The sequence below is a fragment of the Penicillium mononematosum genome, assembly GCF_028829835.1.
Source record: "Penicillium mononematosum strain IBT 11891 chromosome Unknown utg000005l:1.0-9366267.0:1.0-9372171.0, whole genome shotgun sequence".
NCBI lineage: Eukaryota > Fungi > Ascomycota > Eurotiomycetes > Eurotiales > Aspergillaceae > Penicillium > Penicillium mononematosum.
The window spans coordinates 2,883,139-2,899,765 of record NW_026643275.1 but is presented as its reverse complement, the minus strand read 5'-3'; the positions used below and the strand labels follow the sequence as shown (position 1 = coordinate 2,899,765).

General features: G+C 49.1%; 5 protein-coding genes across 5 annotated transcripts; 3 read left to right on the top strand and 2 right to left on the bottom strand.

Annotated features, from left to right (window-relative positions):
* Positions 1–620: 620 nt before the first annotated feature.
* N7519_009185 (uncharacterized protein) lies at positions 621–2,576 on the top strand (the record flags this gene model as incomplete). The annotated part of the gene is made up of 1 exon (XM_057295958.1): positions 621–2,576. One exon carries the CDS (start codon positions 621–623, stop codon positions 2,574–2,576), a length of 1,956 nt encoding a protein of 651 aa, XP_057143840.1.
* Positions 2,577–6,780: 4,204 nt separating this feature from the next.
* N7519_009184 (asparaginase ahrA) lies at positions 6,781–8,048 on the top strand (the record flags this gene model as incomplete). The annotated part of the gene is made up of 3 exons (XM_057295957.1): positions 6,781–6,946; positions 7,010–7,710; positions 7,776–8,048. 3 exons carry the CDS (start codon positions 6,781–6,783, stop codon positions 8,046–8,048), a joined length of 1,140 nt encoding a protein of 379 aa, XP_057143839.1.
* Positions 8,049–8,444: 396 nt separating this feature from the next.
* Positions 8,445–10,231, bottom strand: N7519_009183 (dihydrolipoyl dehydrogenase; the record flags this gene model as incomplete). Its single annotated transcript, XM_057295956.1, has 4 exons — positions 8,445–9,284; positions 9,350–9,832; positions 9,922–10,001; positions 10,096–10,231. The coding sequence occupies 4 exons, from the start codon at positions 10,229–10,231 to the stop codon at positions 8,445–8,447; spliced, it is 1,539 nt and encodes a 512-aa protein (XP_057143838.1).
* A 1,076-nt stretch (positions 10,232–11,307) lies between these two features.
* Positions 11,308–12,922, bottom strand: N7519_009182 (MFS transporter; the record flags this gene model as incomplete). The annotated part of the gene is made up of 2 exons (XM_057295955.1): positions 11,308–12,588; positions 12,659–12,922. The coding sequence occupies 2 exons, from the start codon at positions 12,920–12,922 to the stop codon at positions 11,308–11,310; spliced, it is 1,545 nt and encodes a 514-aa protein (XP_057143837.1).
* A 1,807-nt stretch (positions 12,923–14,729) lies between these two features.
* Positions 14,730–15,753, top strand: N7519_009181 (glycoside hydrolase family 16 protein; the record flags this gene model as incomplete). Its single annotated transcript, XM_057295954.1, has 2 exons — positions 14,730–15,561; positions 15,611–15,753. 2 exons carry the CDS (start codon positions 14,730–14,732, stop codon positions 15,751–15,753), a joined length of 975 nt encoding a protein of 324 aa, XP_057143836.1.
* Positions 15,754–16,627: the final 874 nt, after the last annotated feature.

Below are 16,627 nucleotides of genomic sequence, written 5' to 3'. Positions count from 1 at the left end.
GCTAAGTGGCGCGAGTCTGGGGAACTAGAGTCGCTCAAGTCCCCTATAACTACTCTTGGGGAATCCTCAAATTCCATGGTAGACCACGTTGTTGGCGGCTTGTAATTTGAAGATGCGGAGCTGCCCTATGCTTGTAGGAGAAAGCTGAGTGGGCTCATTACTGGCCTAGCGGAAACTCCTGGACTAATATAGGCAGAGAGGGGTATGGCGGCATGCACGGTTCCCTAGGACACGTCAACAGGAGGTTCCCTTTACAAGATGTTTAACTACATTTGCTCGCCAGGGGCTGTACTCTTCTTCATCCAGAGTGAAGGATTTAGAAGGTCAGCTATTACAAGCGAAACACAGCGCGATTCACTAATTATACTTCATATTTCCTCATGGCAGCTGGACCACACTAAAGAAGGCCCACGACAAAAGAGGAAACGGAACGCGCGGGGCGAAGTGGGGGCTAAAACGGAACTCGGGACGGTCTGCAATTGGGGTGGAGGCTGATCGACCATTGGGTGCCTTAATGTGGACTGGTCAACCAGGTCGGAAGACTATCTTAGTGCCCATATTCTCTGCGATCCATATTCTAGCCGAGACGAATACCGAAAACTCATTCACTCGTCTAGGATATGAACAGAGACCGGCAAGCAGAGCCCAGCAGGGGTCTAATCCGGCGGTTTAGCGATGATGTCTCGCAATCCTCGCCGTGTAAACCCCTTAATCGTGCTCTGGCGGCCAAGGTGGCCTTCGATCGCAATCGAGAGCGATCCGGGTCATTACGAGACGAATGGGACCAGCTTCTGTCGGAAGGTCGGGAGCTGGCCGATCGCTCCGTCCCTGACGAAGAAGCCGTTCTATTCCACCAGAGCCAGCGACTTCACACGGCGTGGAGCAAATTTCAACGCAATCTCCCCGAGGACCAACTGATGCAACTCAGGGACCATGAAAGGCCTGACATAAATTTCCTAATGGCCACTGTAAAGAAAGCATCGGCGACATGGCAGTCGGATCGAGAAGAAAGCACATTGGGCAAAGTCAAATCCAAATTCCGCGGCCTCTGCGAGACCTGCCACGATCACAGTTCGCTGCTGGCAATGATTCCCAAGGATGAAAAGTACGTCACCTTGCTAACAGGGTCTCTATCTGCCATCGTGCAGGCTACAATCAACCACCAAAATATCGCCGAGGGGGTGGCCGATACCCTGGACGATCTGGGCCATGATATCGATTTCTGGAACCGGCAGATGAGGGAGCATGGCAACATTCCCGCCCTTCGCCGATATATCCAGGAGCTTTATGTCATTGTTTTCGAGTTCTTTACTGAGATATTCAACAAATGGTCAAAGTCCAGCTGGAAACGCTTCCTCACCAGTTTTGATGAGGGCGCTTTCAACAAGCTTTTCACGTCCAAGAAAAGTCGACTGTTGGCCATCGAGCACCGTATGGAACGTGATATCAACCTTGATTTTCGCCACCGTACCATGACGAGTCTGGAGAGGGTCATTCAATATCAGGAAAAGCTCTTCAATTTTTTACCGGACAGACTCGCCGAGCAAAGATTATTACTCGGCGAATCCCTTCAAATGTTTCTAGAGCAACAACAATCATTCCATCTGGAATCACACCAGTCAGTCTCCGCCACCAGTATAACTGAAAACGCGTCGACATCAATGTCCCCTGCTTCTACCAGTGCCGACAGTGTCCTCCGACTCCCGGAACCCGAGATTAACCCTGTCCGACGAGCACACTTCCGGTACAACCGCACAGAGATCCAGGCAGAGCTGACCATCTTCACAACTCAGTGGAAGAACCAGGTTGATCACTTGATTCAGGCTGCCACTCAGTCATCGCTTCTTCGCCTGGATAAGGAGGTACATTATCGCCTAATGACATGGCTACGAGACCTCAACTCGACCAATGTCTGGATCCGAGGCCCTCACGACGTGTCACGGCCCAGCCAAAACTCCATGACCGCAGTGTCTATGGCGGCACTGGCGCGGACCCACAACATCCCCTGTATCATCTACTTTTGCACGTTCACAGACCATTATGACTCCATAATATCAAAGAAAGCCGACATAGGGTTCTTCCTCGCCTCCATCGTGACTCAGCTCGTGCAGTTCATTCCCGATAAAGGTTATACCGAGGCGGATCTATCTTCTGCTCGCTTTGCCGCCCTGGAGCAGGGCGCTTTGGGTGTTGAGGAGACGCTCCAACTAATACGCGATGTGCGGAGTGTTGGTCCGAAGCTAGTGTATGGCTTCATAGATAACCTTCAGGTTCTGGAAGATCGATCCAACGAAGCCTATACTGGAGATTTCTTGAGGGCCATCATGACACTGTGTAGGCTGGATCGCGGGAGTCAGTCCCCAGGAAGTGTCGTAACAACGAATGAAAAAGACGCAATTCCGGGGACAAAGATTTGCTTCACTACAGATGGATACGTGGATGGTCTGGCGCAGGCTGCCGAGCTGCAGTTGGCCGATAGGATTGAGTATGACCTTGAGACGACTGACCCTATGAGTGGGGAGGTCGGTGGACCAATTGTATGGGATATGAATGGAAAGGATAACACCACTCTATAGTTAACTAAATGCGATTAGTTAGCTAGGATGACAAAGAACCACGCATGGAAAACGAGACACGGACAAAGGTCATTAAACTTGAAGACTGAAACTAAGTAGGCTAATTCAACATAATGTCCGATGTGGTGTAATTCAGGGGGACAGCCGAAAGACCACGGTTGTGTATGGTATTTGGGGGATAATCGTGGTGATTCCGTATAGGCGGTTTAATGGATCTAATTAGGACTAGTGATGTGTAAGTTAGACCTTGCCAACTCCCATGGGACTAAGAAAATTTTGGTCCCTTACCATAGTCCACTCTCGATGTGAGGCACGAGGCATACAACACAGCACATACATTATAGCGCATTCCACACAGAGACCGTTTCCCCTATGCTAGAGAAAAATCACGGACAGCGTCAAGTCAGTCAGTTTCTTGACCACTGGCTTCCTGCTCACCCGCGCTCCTTTAAAATTAAGAAAAGAAAAGAAAAGAGAAAAGAAAAAATGGAAAATGGAAAATGGAAAATGAAAAATGAAAAATGGAAAATGGAAAATGGAAAATGGGAAAAGAAAACTCGCGGAGGGCCTATAGCTGTTTATTGGTGTCTCGGGGCGAGATGATATAGAGATTGGCGCCTTCGGCTCCTTGGGCTGAGAACCTATCTATCGGGGTTCTCAACTTATACCCACACTTATAGACATAGACAAGGTTATTCGATAACAATAGATACTCGTTCAATTACTCTAACATCGATCTTTAAGGTACCCATTGCTTTATCTCCCCGACTTACCCAAAACCCAAGGGACAGGCTGCGAGTGCGTATAGCGGTCTCCCTCGAATTGATTACCCTGAAGGATAGAGGCTTTCCTGGTACAAGACGCCGCCGCCAAGCCCAACCATCTCTTCCACTCGCAAAAAGACAAACGCAAGATGCCGTAGCCTTGGTACTTGAATCGCCCAATGCTGCGAATCGAATTTGCCCTTCTCTTCCTTCAGATCTCGAACGTCTTCACAATAAAGATCCCAGGAATTCGATGCAGAAAAAGGAATTCCTGATTAGTGGACGCGTAAGAGGCATATTCAGGAAGTTTAGTTTTAGCCAAATCCAACCAGCTGGAAATACGCTTGTAAACAACGCGACTTCCGCGCCTCTCGTACTTGTGCAGACGACTCTTCGAGATGCAAATCTCGTGCACAACAACATTGGTCATTCCTTGCATTTTACGGCGCCTTGCTTCATGGAAAGCCCAATGTCTGTCCACTGTAACTGAAATTAAGGGCGATAGGCTCTCGCTATACCAATCGAGATGGTTCAGCACTATCTCTCGACATCCCTCATTCATAGGGACGCTTCTGCTCAAACTCGCCAATATAGCATCCGTGCGCCTGTTGAAACAAGCCATAGACTCTCTAGTCTCAACACGCCATGCACGAAGGAAAATCTTGTCCTCTCGAGCCATCTTGAAATCGAAGGCGGTATATTGGAATAAAACGAGCTAGTAAAAGTCAAAGTAGAGACAATTTTAGAGGAAAGAAGAAGGAGAGGGTGTGGTTTCTATTGCAATGGGGGAGTGTCACATTTTAAAGCCCCTCACAATCTCCCTAGGCTTCCCTCCTAGCTCAAAAGCCTCACTCTATCCTCTGCACTTTACTCGGTTGGCTGCCCGAGAATTGCTGGATTCGGATTGGGGTACATCGCCAGCTCATCTTTCTGCACTTGTCCATGCCCAACCTATCTACCAATCACATGAGGCAAGGGTGTCTTGGTTGTTTTCTCATGCAGTGGGAGTATGATGCACGGTACCGTGTCAAATTTTCCACAAAAACTTTTCTTAACAACTACACCTCAGCGCGAACTTTAATGGAATCTCACCTACGTGATGTTTCTCAAACAGCAAAGCAATCTGATGCAGTTTATTTTTGTGAGCACGAATAGGTTGCAGGGTGTGGGCCCCAAGGCAGATTTGGAGCCCCATGGCGACGGATCTGCAGGTCGGCGCAGCAGGCCAAGGGCAAAATAGCCTTATCTCGTGCATAGTAGTGGGACCTAAAGGGAAACGAGGCTAGGCGAGTCAAGGCAGCGCATATTACGGTCGAGGCATTGCAGGAACTTGACAAATCAGTCGCGCCAGGTCGGTGACCCGGGCCAATGGTAAAATTGCCTCGTTAGGCATACAAGCATAGAAGCGTGGAAAATTTCATATATTACGATATTGTCTCATAGTGCCGCATTTGTAACCTACTTCCGTAAACGATCCGATATGGTGTAGTGGCTAACATCGCCGTCTCTCACACGGCAGCCGGGGGTTCGATTCCCCCTATCGGAGTATTCTTTTGGTTTTTATTTTCTTTTTTTCCCCAATCATTTTACGATGATTCTAGTTGCCGTTAAAGGCGAAAATTAAAAGCTTGGGAATGAAGGAGTGGGTGGAATTGAGAAGACTGCGCCATAAATCCGATGCGTACATAGGTAGGCTGCACAGGCCACACATTAAAAAGCAGTTGCAAGGAAACACTACGGAGTAGGCAGACGTCAATTACGTACTTTATATCTTGTTCCGATTATTTTCCGGAGTACATCACTTCAAAGTTCGAAAGCGATTGAGACTCTCGGCTGCCTCCCGTACTCATGGACTGGTTCTTCTGAGCATGGGCCAAGGATTCCCAGGCACATTTCCGAGTTGGGACATTGAAATACTGATCATCGGCGGATCCCTGTCAAGGATAGAGTTCAATGTTCGTCAGTAGTGAGGCCTTTCCAGGTTGCACGTGGAGCATGATGTATGAGAGCGCTGTAGAACTAGATAAAGTATAAGTATATCAACAGGAAACCACGGATGATGCGGAAATATAGTACTTGAAGTTACTATATTGGAGTGAAAAGGCATAGTAAATAAAGTAAACTACTAGTACTTATCTGATATATATTACTATGTAATCATCAATCGAATAAATCCAGCGACATTTGGAGCACATTACTTTAAATGCATGATTTGCGACGATCTGCGCGATATTACCCCAACAACCTTGCAGGCATCTCCAATTCTCACTCCACTTTTTCTGTACCTATGCACATATGGAGTAATCCTGCCAAGCTCCCCCAACACCGGGTAGGGGGCTGCACCGGATAGCAAATTGTCACCGGGTAACTAATTGTAAGGATCCGGTGCCCTGAAGTTGTATTTTGCATGTCAAATTCGTACAAATAGTCCGTGAAAACAACGTAGTCATAGTCTCAATTCTGCTAACACTCAACCAGTTGGGAGGAAGATAGGAAGACAAAATTACAAGGGGTAACTGAAGTCTTCAGTCTGGGTATCAATCTCAATTGGAATGATCAAGTATATTGTATGCTTAAAGCAACCTTGGAAGAGAATGGATAACCTTTTACGTACAATATTTATACGGGGCGCGCTTTAAGGTCCTCTTTACGGAGTACACTTTTGTGTCATATATTTAGAACGAATCTTAGCAGTAAATCGCTTAGACCACGTAGATCGTTATTCTTCCAATTTTCCTTCAGCTAGCTCAAGGTTTGAGAATATTCGATGATATGCTTATGGTGTAGTTATGTACCGTTTGTATGGAGTTGCAATACAAAAGATACCTGATCCGTAGAATTTGCTACCCGGTTCCACCAACGTCTATAGACATGTACAACATATGTTGAGCGCTTGGCATTGCCGTTTCGACTTCTAAAATTGGAGCTACCGTGGTTGCCTGTAGTATAAATCGTTTAGAGTTTCAGTCTCCGAAGATTGTCCGCTATCCCTCTTTGGGATTATTCATTCTTGAAGATGATATCCATGGATATCCATGGAACTCTTCAGATACGCATTCTAATAGTGATATAATTATTCCTTCTGTTTCAAGAGTTGGGGAAATGACAATTTAATGTACCTTTATGTGTTTATCCCTAACAAAATATATCTTGGCCAGACCTCAGGAGTTTGGGACCCGCATGGAGATTCTTGGCAACGACCAAGGACATCCTGCAGGTTCGGAGGTCCACGGGTCAACCGAAACGTGATGAAGATCAATATTGCCAAGTAACCTAAATTGGAGAAGCCCGTCAAATTCGGCATCGGACCTATCGGAATCGGATGATGCATGGCGTGCATCAGAGATGGCCTGTATATATAAACCGTGACCATGCCGGTCATCTATACCATCCCTCCCGTATCTCTATCCCGCTAGACTTGACTAATAATCACAGTCAAAATGGGTTTCTCTCTTCAGGCCCTCACAGTTTCAGCACTAGCTATTACAAGCTATGCCTCTCCTTTGATCCACTCGCGGGCAACAAACACATCCTACACAAACTCCAACGGCTTGACATTCAATCATTTCAACGGTTCTCTTCCTAACGTGACCATCCTAGCAACCGGTAAGTATCTACAACATATATGACCAATTTATACAACACAACATCTACTAACCCCAAAAACAGGCGGCACCATCGCCGGCACAAGCGACGACAAAACCGCAACAGCAGGCTACGAATCCGGCGCCCTAGGAATCAACACTCTCCTCTCCAAAATCCCAGAGATCTTCAATGTCGCCAACATCGCCGCCGTGCAGGCCCACAACGTTAACAGCGGCGACGTCTCCTCATCCCTCCTCCTAAACCTGACCCACACGCTCCAGACAAAAGTCTGCGATGATCCCACCATGTCCGGAGCCGTGATCACCCACGGAACCGACACGCTCGAGGAGTCCGCCTTCTTCATCGACGCAACAGTAAACTGCGGCAAGCCAATCGTGTTCGTCGGCTCGATGCGGCCCGCTACCGCTATCTCAGCGGATGGACCCATGAACCTCGTCCAGGGAGTAACCGTTGCCGCAGACAATGACTCCAGAGACCGTGGGGCATTGGTTGTTCTGAATGACCGTATTGTCTCTGCTCTTTTTGCGACTAAGACCCATGCGAATACCATGGATACCTTCAAGGCGTATGAGCAGGGAAATCTTGGATTCATTGTGTCGAACAAGCCCTACTTCTATTATCCGGCTGTGCAGGCAAATGCTAAGCACGTGGTTGATGTGTCTAACGTGGATTCCGTTCCTCGTGTGGATATCCTATATGCCTATGAGGATATGCAGGTCGATTCGCTTTACAGTGCCGTGAAGAATGGTGCTAAGGGTATTGTGGTATGTTGCTTACCCCGGGTTTATGAGACCTGAATATGTCCAGTGCAGTGCTAATGTGATAATAGGTTGCTGGCGAGGGTGCAGGTGGTGTTGCCACAGACTTCGGTTCTGCGATCAATGACATTGTTACGAAGCACAACATCCCCGTCGTGTTGTCGCACCGTACTGTGAACGGTGAAGTCCCCACTGCTGATTTCACCGGCGAGGACGCGCAGACCAAGATTGCTAGTGGATTGTTCAATCCCCAGCAGGCCAGGATTCTGCTTGGGTTGTTGTTGGCTGAAAAGAAGGGTCTTAAGGAGATCCGGGAGGTGTTCTTGAAGGCTACCGTTGCTTAAATGCTTGGGGATAATCAGGGAGTGGAAAAGGCAATAGACGGAGGACACAAATGTACACATAGACTAGATGCATACATTAATATATAGATGCTTGATGTATTTCCAAAAATTTCTCTAGGCATCAAACGTTTACATGCTTTACTTGAGGAGTAAGCAGGTGCTGAGTAGGACTACGCCTAGGACAAATATCGGGCTAGATGTAAGTCGACTTGAGTTTTCCCGGCTAGCTAAGTGCGCTTTCGGTATATTCGATTACACCAATTCTTTCAAGTTGTGCAGCATGTGTATTTCACGAAATAAGGAAAAGATTACATGAATGATGTATTTTGCTAGCCGAGCTAGTCTAGGTTAGCTAAAAGTGGTACATGGTGGAGGATATATGAGATCTGAGGAGGTCTAGAAGTGAATGGCCTTGGAGTAGGTGGCCATGGCAGCCTCCTTGAAGGCCTCGGAGAGGGTGGGGTGGGCGTGACAAGTGCGGGCAATGTCCTCAGAGGAAGCACCGTACTCGATGGCGAGGGTGGCCTCAGCAATCATCTCACCAGCACCGGGGCCGATGATGTGGACACCGAGAACGCGGTCGGTCTCGGCATCGGCGATGAACTTAACAACACCCTCGGTGTCGAGGTTGGTCTTGGCGCGGGAGTTGGCGCTGAAGGGGAAGGTACCGACACGGTACTTGACACCGGAAGCCTTGATCTCGGCCTCGTTCTGGCCAACCCAAGCGACCTCGGGGTGGGTGTACATAACGCTGGGGATCGCAGCGTAGTTGACGTGGCCGTAGCCAGTCTTGATGTATTCGATGGCGGCAACGGCCTCCTCCTCGGCCTTGTGGGCCAGCATGGGACCGAAGGTGCAGTCACCGACGACACGGATGTGGGGAAGCTTGGTGCGGTACTCCTGGTCGATGACAAGACGGCCACGGTCGTCCTTCTCGATTCCAACCTGCTCCAAGTTCAGGCCCTCGGTGTAGGGGCGACGACCAATGGCGACCAGGACAACGTCGGCGTCCAGAACCTCCTCCTTGCCACCCTTGGCGGCCTCAATGTTAAGGGAGATGGTAGAACCGCTGTCATCACCGGAGACGACCTTGGTGCCGGTCTTGAACTTGATACCCTGCTTACCCAGGATCTTCTGGGCCTGCTTGGCGATCTCGGCATCCATGCCGGGGCCACCGATCTGGCCGAGGAACTCAACAACAGTGACCTCAGCACCGAGACGGGACCAGACGGAAGCCTAATACCCACGATAAAGTGTTAGCGCGATCCAGCATTGAAACCCAATCTGCAGTCAATACATACCATCTCAAGACCGATGATGCCACCACCGATGACGGTCATCTTCTTGGGGACCTCAGTGAGAGCCAGAGCACCAGTGCTGGTGATGATGCGCTTCTCATCAATGTTCAAGCCAGGGAAGCCGGTGGCTTCGGAGCCGGTGGCGATGATGATGTTCTTAGCGCGCAGGGTCTGCTCACCACCCTCGTTGAGCGCGACCTTAATGGTGTTGGCATCAACAAAAGAACCGGCACCCTTGACGTAGTCGACGCCGTTCTTCTTGAGCAGGAACTCAATACCCTTGGTCAGACCGTCAACAGATGTATCCTTGGCCTTCATCATCTGGGTAAGGTTGAGCTTGACATCGCCGACCTCGATACCACGCTTCTTGGTGTCGTGAAGAACCTGGTGGTAGAGATGGGAGTTGTTGAGGAGAGACTTGGAAGGGATACAGCCGACGTTCAAGCAGGTACCGCCGAGCTTTCCGCGCTTCTCGATACATGCGGTCTGCCAGGGTGTTCAGTTAGTATGCGGATTAAAACGGAAATGTCGGCGTAATTAAAGATCGGAAAGCTTGAAGAAGGGCGAGTTCGTACCTTGAGACCCTCTTGACCGGCCTTGATAGCAGCAACGTAACCGGCGACACCACCACCGATGATGACCAGGTCGTGATCACCTATTGCCCGGGAAAGCGGAAATCAGCAATCGCATCCGGGAAGCAAAGAGAACCTGTCCGGGAACTCCGCGATAGGATGTAAGCGTCGACTTACCTGCTTCAGATGCGAAACCACGTTTTGACTGGCCAATGAAGATCATGGAAGTTGCAAAATTGTTGGGAATAGCCCTGGGGCCGGCATGGCGGAGGGCAGACCGGGGCGTAGCCCGGGGCAAGACAGCGCGGAACATAACGAGAGAAGGAACAAAAAGAGTAGTGGTGTTTGGATATAAATGCAATCCTCGATGCGAGCGGATTGAGGTTGTTGGGAGTGCGCAAATAGGGTGGGTGGATTCGAGTACGGGAAATGACTGAGCTTTTGCAGTATTGCTTCGCTTCACCGCCCACGACGGACCATAGCCGCTCAGTTCGCCTGGATTAGTAAGGCGGTGAATTCGGGCCGGTAGCTTACCGGAGGATATCGGGAGCCAATTCCGCTGATTCTGCAGGCAGAATATTGGACAGAGGAATAAACTGAATACAATACGATGCCAGGGGAAAGGAACATTTAGTAGTATCTACATTCCTCATCAAGTCTAATATATATTGCAAAACATCAAATGTTGGTCGTTTGACCTGGGGTTCCTTGCACCATCTACTTCTTTCCCGTGAGAGGATTACTCCGGCAATCGCAATTTGCCAAGCCACTTGCTAAGGGCTGGAGCAGTTAGCAGCGATTCCCCAGAGATACTTTTACCTACCCGCGGACCATTTTTATCGGCAAGGATTCTCGGCGGTCTCCGCCGGTTACAAGCGGGCGAATACAACGGATTATGCATAACCCAGCCCACCCTCCGCACGGGGTGACCTTGATATGAGCATCCACCCTTTTAACAGTGGGTCGAATAGTACGTTACCGGGATATAAAAACGATGTTCAAGTATTATTTTGCTAGGCCCTCTTATTCAATCAGCCCTTGATTTTTCACAAATTGCTTTCTATATCCCTGCGGTAAACACCACCCAATGTCTCACTACCCATCTCTGCGCTGTGCGAAGTGTTAGAAGAGCAACGGCCCACCCCCGAGGTACCAGACGTGTCCACAATTTTGATTAGACGGTGTTCATACGCAGCAATAAGAATCTGGAAGGAGGTATTTGTATTGCTGTACAAAGCCAGATGGAAGATGCACGATGAAAGCGAAAGCTACGCAATGTCCATTTGTAAGTAAGAAATTCAGAAACAAAATTCAAACCCATATCCCAGGTGTATCCTCTAGACCGAGTCCGTGAATTCGTGAGCTCGTACAATGCACATCAAGCCAGATTTAGTCCTGTTCACATGACGACTTCTCCTCGTCCTTCCGATTTCTTTTCTGTCGCCATTTGATCCCATTAATCGCCACGATCCACAAGCAAGGAGAAACAGCAATCGGGATCAAAGCAAGTGTTGTGTATGCCCAGCCCTCGCCCATCGCAGATCTCATAGGGCTGATCGCTGCTGACGCCGCGGCACCAAGCTCACACCGGAACAGATTGTTTGCAGCAGTCGCAGCCGCGGACTTCCCCGGCCAGAGATCCACCATCAAGGCGTTGAGGACCTGCGACGTACCGATAATCGACCATCCGATAATGAACAAAAGAATTATAGGAGCAGCAAGGTTGACCTTGTGACCCAACACCCAGCCGTAGGTCAGCATCGCCAAGTTACTGATGTAGTAGAGTGGAAGGGCGACTTCAAGTCTCGCACGCTCAATGTTGAAGTTCCGGATATCCGCACGCACATTCTTGACCACAGTGAGACCGGCACGTTTCGCATGGCGACGGTAGTTCCAGTCGACCAGCCGGCCAGTCGTGAAGGCCGAGAGAACCCCTCCTCCGCCGATGGGGAGGTACATCAGGGCAGCATGGAGGTCGTTGAACCGGTAGATCTTATGGAAGGAGGTCGATGCACCAGTCATGACAGCATAGAAACCAGCAAACAGCAGGCCTGTGGTGAGTAGGATGACCGACGTCTCGATATCCAGGACAACCTTCATAGTCGGGACCGGCGACGGGAACCGGAGGGAGTAGTTCTTCCGTATCTCAGCTTCCTTGTCTGGGTCAGGCACGAGACCTTTCCGCTTGCGCGTGCGATGCCGGATAATATCCGCCACAGAGTTATTCAAAGGAGGCGGTGGGATGGACCCGTCTCCGACGACTTTGCGACAAGTCTCCGGCAGGAATAGACCTAGGATGAGGAAGAACACGCCACCGAAGATGAGCAGAAACCAGAAGATCCATTGCCAATCGGTGTACTGACTGATAAGGCCGCCAATGATTGGTGACAAAGACGGACCTAACATGCTCCCGACTGAGGCGAAGGCGATGTATGAGCCTCGTTCCGCGGACGTGATCATGTCTCCGACCAACCCGTTTGCCAGGGCCACAGTGCCACTGCTACCTGCACTCTGGAGACATCTGAGGACCAGGAGGGCAGCATAGCTGTTTTGGAGACCAAGTCCCAGGTTGGCTGCAAGGTAAATTGTGAAGCAAATGATGTAAGCGGGACGGCGGCCTGCGGTATCCGAGAAGCCTGCGATCAGCATGGGTGCCACCCCCTGCATAATCTGCAAATAGGAAAGTCAGTTAGTTGTGAAATTCTCTGACGAGGTTGTTATTTGGTTGACTTTGACTTACCAGATAAGTAGTGACCGTCAAGTTCACCTGGGAGATGGAGATATGCAAGGAATTCGCAATGGAGGTCAAGGCGGGCAGATAAATGCTCGAAGACAAGGGTGAGAAGAAACTAGCCAAGGATCCCATGGCAACAATAGCCCGCTTCTGGGCCACAGTGAACTGAGAGTACCCTTCCTGGCGCGTGTCTCCATGCTGGCTTGGCAGGTCGGGTGTTTTGGTATCAACCTCGTTGCCGCGCTCTTGCACCATGTCGTCTTTTTCCATTGGATCCTCAAGGTCGGGGATTTAAATGACCATGTGGTAAAATCGTGGAAGATGCGTGTTGATGAAATATCCCCGATGGCTTTGTTACTTGCCCGGTTCAGGGAAGTCAACCAATTAGAGTTCGTCAACAATCCCGGGACCGGCATTGATCTGACCTCACCTGCGCTGTCTTATACCCTTGTTTTTGCTCTTCAGTTCCTCTTCAGTTCAACCAGTATGTAAAACCCGTGAGACTTGCACTTTTGATTCAAGGAAGCATTCGCTTGTGATCAAGTCTTCCCAGCTTTCTTGTGGCCTTGTACGTCATATATACATGCTTCCGTAGACTGTCACATGGCCTCTCATGTAGACCGAAGACTCAAGTATTAAAAGCCTATATCTCAATGACAGATAGGTAGTATCTCGAAAGTCGAAAGCAACGTGACCATGCTTGTGTTCATGGTCATGTGCACTTGATATGGTCAGCATGTTTTCGCTGCATCGACCTTGAAATGGACTCACCGGCAGGATATCATAAGTAGAAAACGCCATCTCTCATGTCCAAGATATTCAAGATTTGCGGAGAGACATGACACCTTGGCAAATCAAGATTCGTGGAGAAGAAGTGATTCGCCGGAGTCGGCGTACTACAAACCTTCTGTTTCCTAGAAAAGAGGGGCACAATGCAAACACATGTGTGTAAGGGCAAACATATATCGGAAGCAATCACAGCACCCGGCAATGTGGATAACAAACGGCTGCAGTCTGGGGATTTCGGCTTTCCCGTATGCTTCCCGTTCGTCCCGTTCTGCCCACATTGCCGATCCCTTTAATAAAGGTCAAACTTCATATGTCTTCTCAACCAACTGAGAGTATTTCTTTGTCCACTTTCACTTTCTATTTTAGTGCTCACTTCTTGCCGCTTTTTGATCAAGGAAAACTGAATAAACCCCTGAGGGTTGCCATGTGGTTGTCCAGGTCCCAGTGACCCACTCGGATCTATGCCGATTATTACGCTAGTAACATAACAGTATCTTACCAGTTGCACACGCTAAATTCAATACCTACAGGATTTTGTACTGCAAGAGTAATACCAGCGAGGCAATTTTATTACGGCTCTATAGAACCCTTGCGGAGTATTCATTCTTCTACTAATTGGTGTTGCAATAGTTGGTCACGAATTATAGAATGTTGTAATAGACTCTTATACTCTGTAGAGCAATGGAGTATATAATATAAATTAACTGCATTAGAGGCGCTAACGAAGTTTACTTAGATTATCATGGTTCCAATTGAGGGCGATATGCCAGTGGGGTAGGCTATGATGACGAAAATAGGCACAGCTTTGTGTCGGTGTTAAGTGTCTCGGCACGTGGAATGTGACAGCGCTAGTGCTTAGGCTCTTAGTCCTGTCCCCTAGTTGGATGGTCTGTATAGAGCTTCTCCTTCGTTCTCCAGCTCAGGCCCAGTAGCTCAATGTCTTTATTGATCTGCAGTTCGGATTTAATCTGCAGATACCAACTTACCCAATGCCATTGCAATCCGATCCTTCTCTCCGAAAAGGTACCCATCTATTAATCTATTTCCTCCGCTGATGTCCCCGGTACGTATGAATATGACACTCCCCTAGACTTATCGTCGGCTATAAACCCTTTAGATGCACCTTCTCATGAAGTTGCAGTTGGAGTCCTCCCGATCGGCTGTAACGTTGTGTCGTGTATCTGTTGATCCTTCTCCCTGGCCTTATATATTTCGGTCTGTTGCAATTCCAAAGTAGTCGAAAACAGCCAACTCTTGTATTAGACAATTCTCCCTTATCACCGCAGATATGATTTTCTCAGCAAAGGTCATCTGCCTTGGAGCCCTTCTCTCCGCGGGTCCCGTGTGTGCCGCCTCATACTCCCAGACCAAAGTATACGATAGCACCAACTTCTTCGAGGGATTCAATTTCACCAGTGATCCGGATCCCTCTGGTGGCTTCGTCAAGTATGTGGACGCCGAAACTGCCAAAGGTGCTGGGATGGCCAAGATCAGCAACGGCGCAGTCTACCTCGGTGCCAACTACGTGGATAAGAGTCCCAATGGCCGCCCTTCGACCCGGGTCAGGTCCAAGGACGTCTTCACCACCGGTCTTTTCGTTGCCGACATTGCCCACATGCCGGCAGGCACTGGAAAGGGTGGATCCTGCGGTATCTGGCCTGCCTACTGGACCTCTGGCCCTGACTGGCCCAACTCAGGCGAGATCGACATCATCGAGGGCGTCAACGGGCAGAAATCCAACGCTGTCACCCTTCACACAGCAAAAGGATGCAACATGGATGTCTCTGGATCTGAGTCGACAGCAAACCAGACTTCTGCTGACTGTGAGGACTCCGATGCGGGTTGTTCTCAGGGTACCACATCGGCCAACAACTACGGCGCTGCTTTCAACGCCAACGGAGGTGGCGTCTATGTCACGGAATGGGCAAGCCTTTCTATCAGTGTGTGGTTCTTCCCTCGCAGCAGTGCTGCGGCTAATGCGGTGATCAATGCCGGCGCTGCGGATCTGGATGTGGCCAAGTTCGGCGCCCCCTTGGCTCGCTTCGAGGGCAATACCTGCGACATTGCCGAGAGATTCAAAAGCAACTACATCATCTTCAACACCAACTTCTGTGGAGGCTGTAAGTACCCTCAAAATTGCAGTGGGAGCGCATCCACTAACTTCTACAGGGGCGTCGAGAGAATTCCTTGAGGACGAAACCTGCGCTAGCCTAGCCGATACCTGCGACGCTTGGGTTGCAAACAACCCAGACGCCTTCAAAGATGCTTACTGGCTGGTGAACTCGGTCAAGATCTATGCTCGAAACGACTAAATCTTGAACGCTGAGGCTGAAAGTGGAGATGAATATCGGCCTCAACACGCACTACTTTCCCATGCCACTAGTGAGAGTTGTATGTGCCTATGCCTAGGGATCTGCTTTGAGGATGCTGGGCCTAGGGAATGCAATGAAATACAAGAATTTCTCATATATTTTCCCCGCATTTCCACTGCAAACCCCGTTAATGCAACGACTATCACGTAGTTAGCTGAACCATCTGTATATATTCGTGGACCCTGGCCTGAGCAGACACACTATTCCCGATTAAGATAGATTGCGCTCTTCAATTTGCCGGGCCCACTATCCTGCCGTTGGACTAATTGTATCTCTATCTTTTAGATTCCCTTTCTATGGGAACAGGTTGAAAATACATCTTCTTGTTGTCTCTACCGTTTACAAAATCATGCGAGAGTACACTGGGATAAGCAGATTCAGAAACATACATCTCAGGCAAGTAATTCCTGCTTTTTGGGTGGGCACTGCGTTCCTCGAATACTAGCCTCCCCGTCCCTGCATGGCCGCTTGGTATTGGCTAAGGAAACGGCACAATATAGATTAAATGTGACATCGTCGGACCTAAGTGAAAGTACTTTACTCCGTACGCATTCTAACGTTCTGTGTAATTTACAAGAAACTCTGATCAGACTCGATAAATCCTCCCTTCTAGATACACCTCCTACGCGGTGGCTCATTCGCTTACATACATGTACTGATATGTGTAAGTACCACGGCTGAGCGAGATTATGCTTCTACCGAGTTTGTATGGCTCCATTGCCTTCACCGAAAGGTTACAGCGGTATAATTCCGCTGTAGCTAAAACTCACGCTTAAATTAAGTTGCCAAGCTCGTTCATGCGCGAACGATGTGA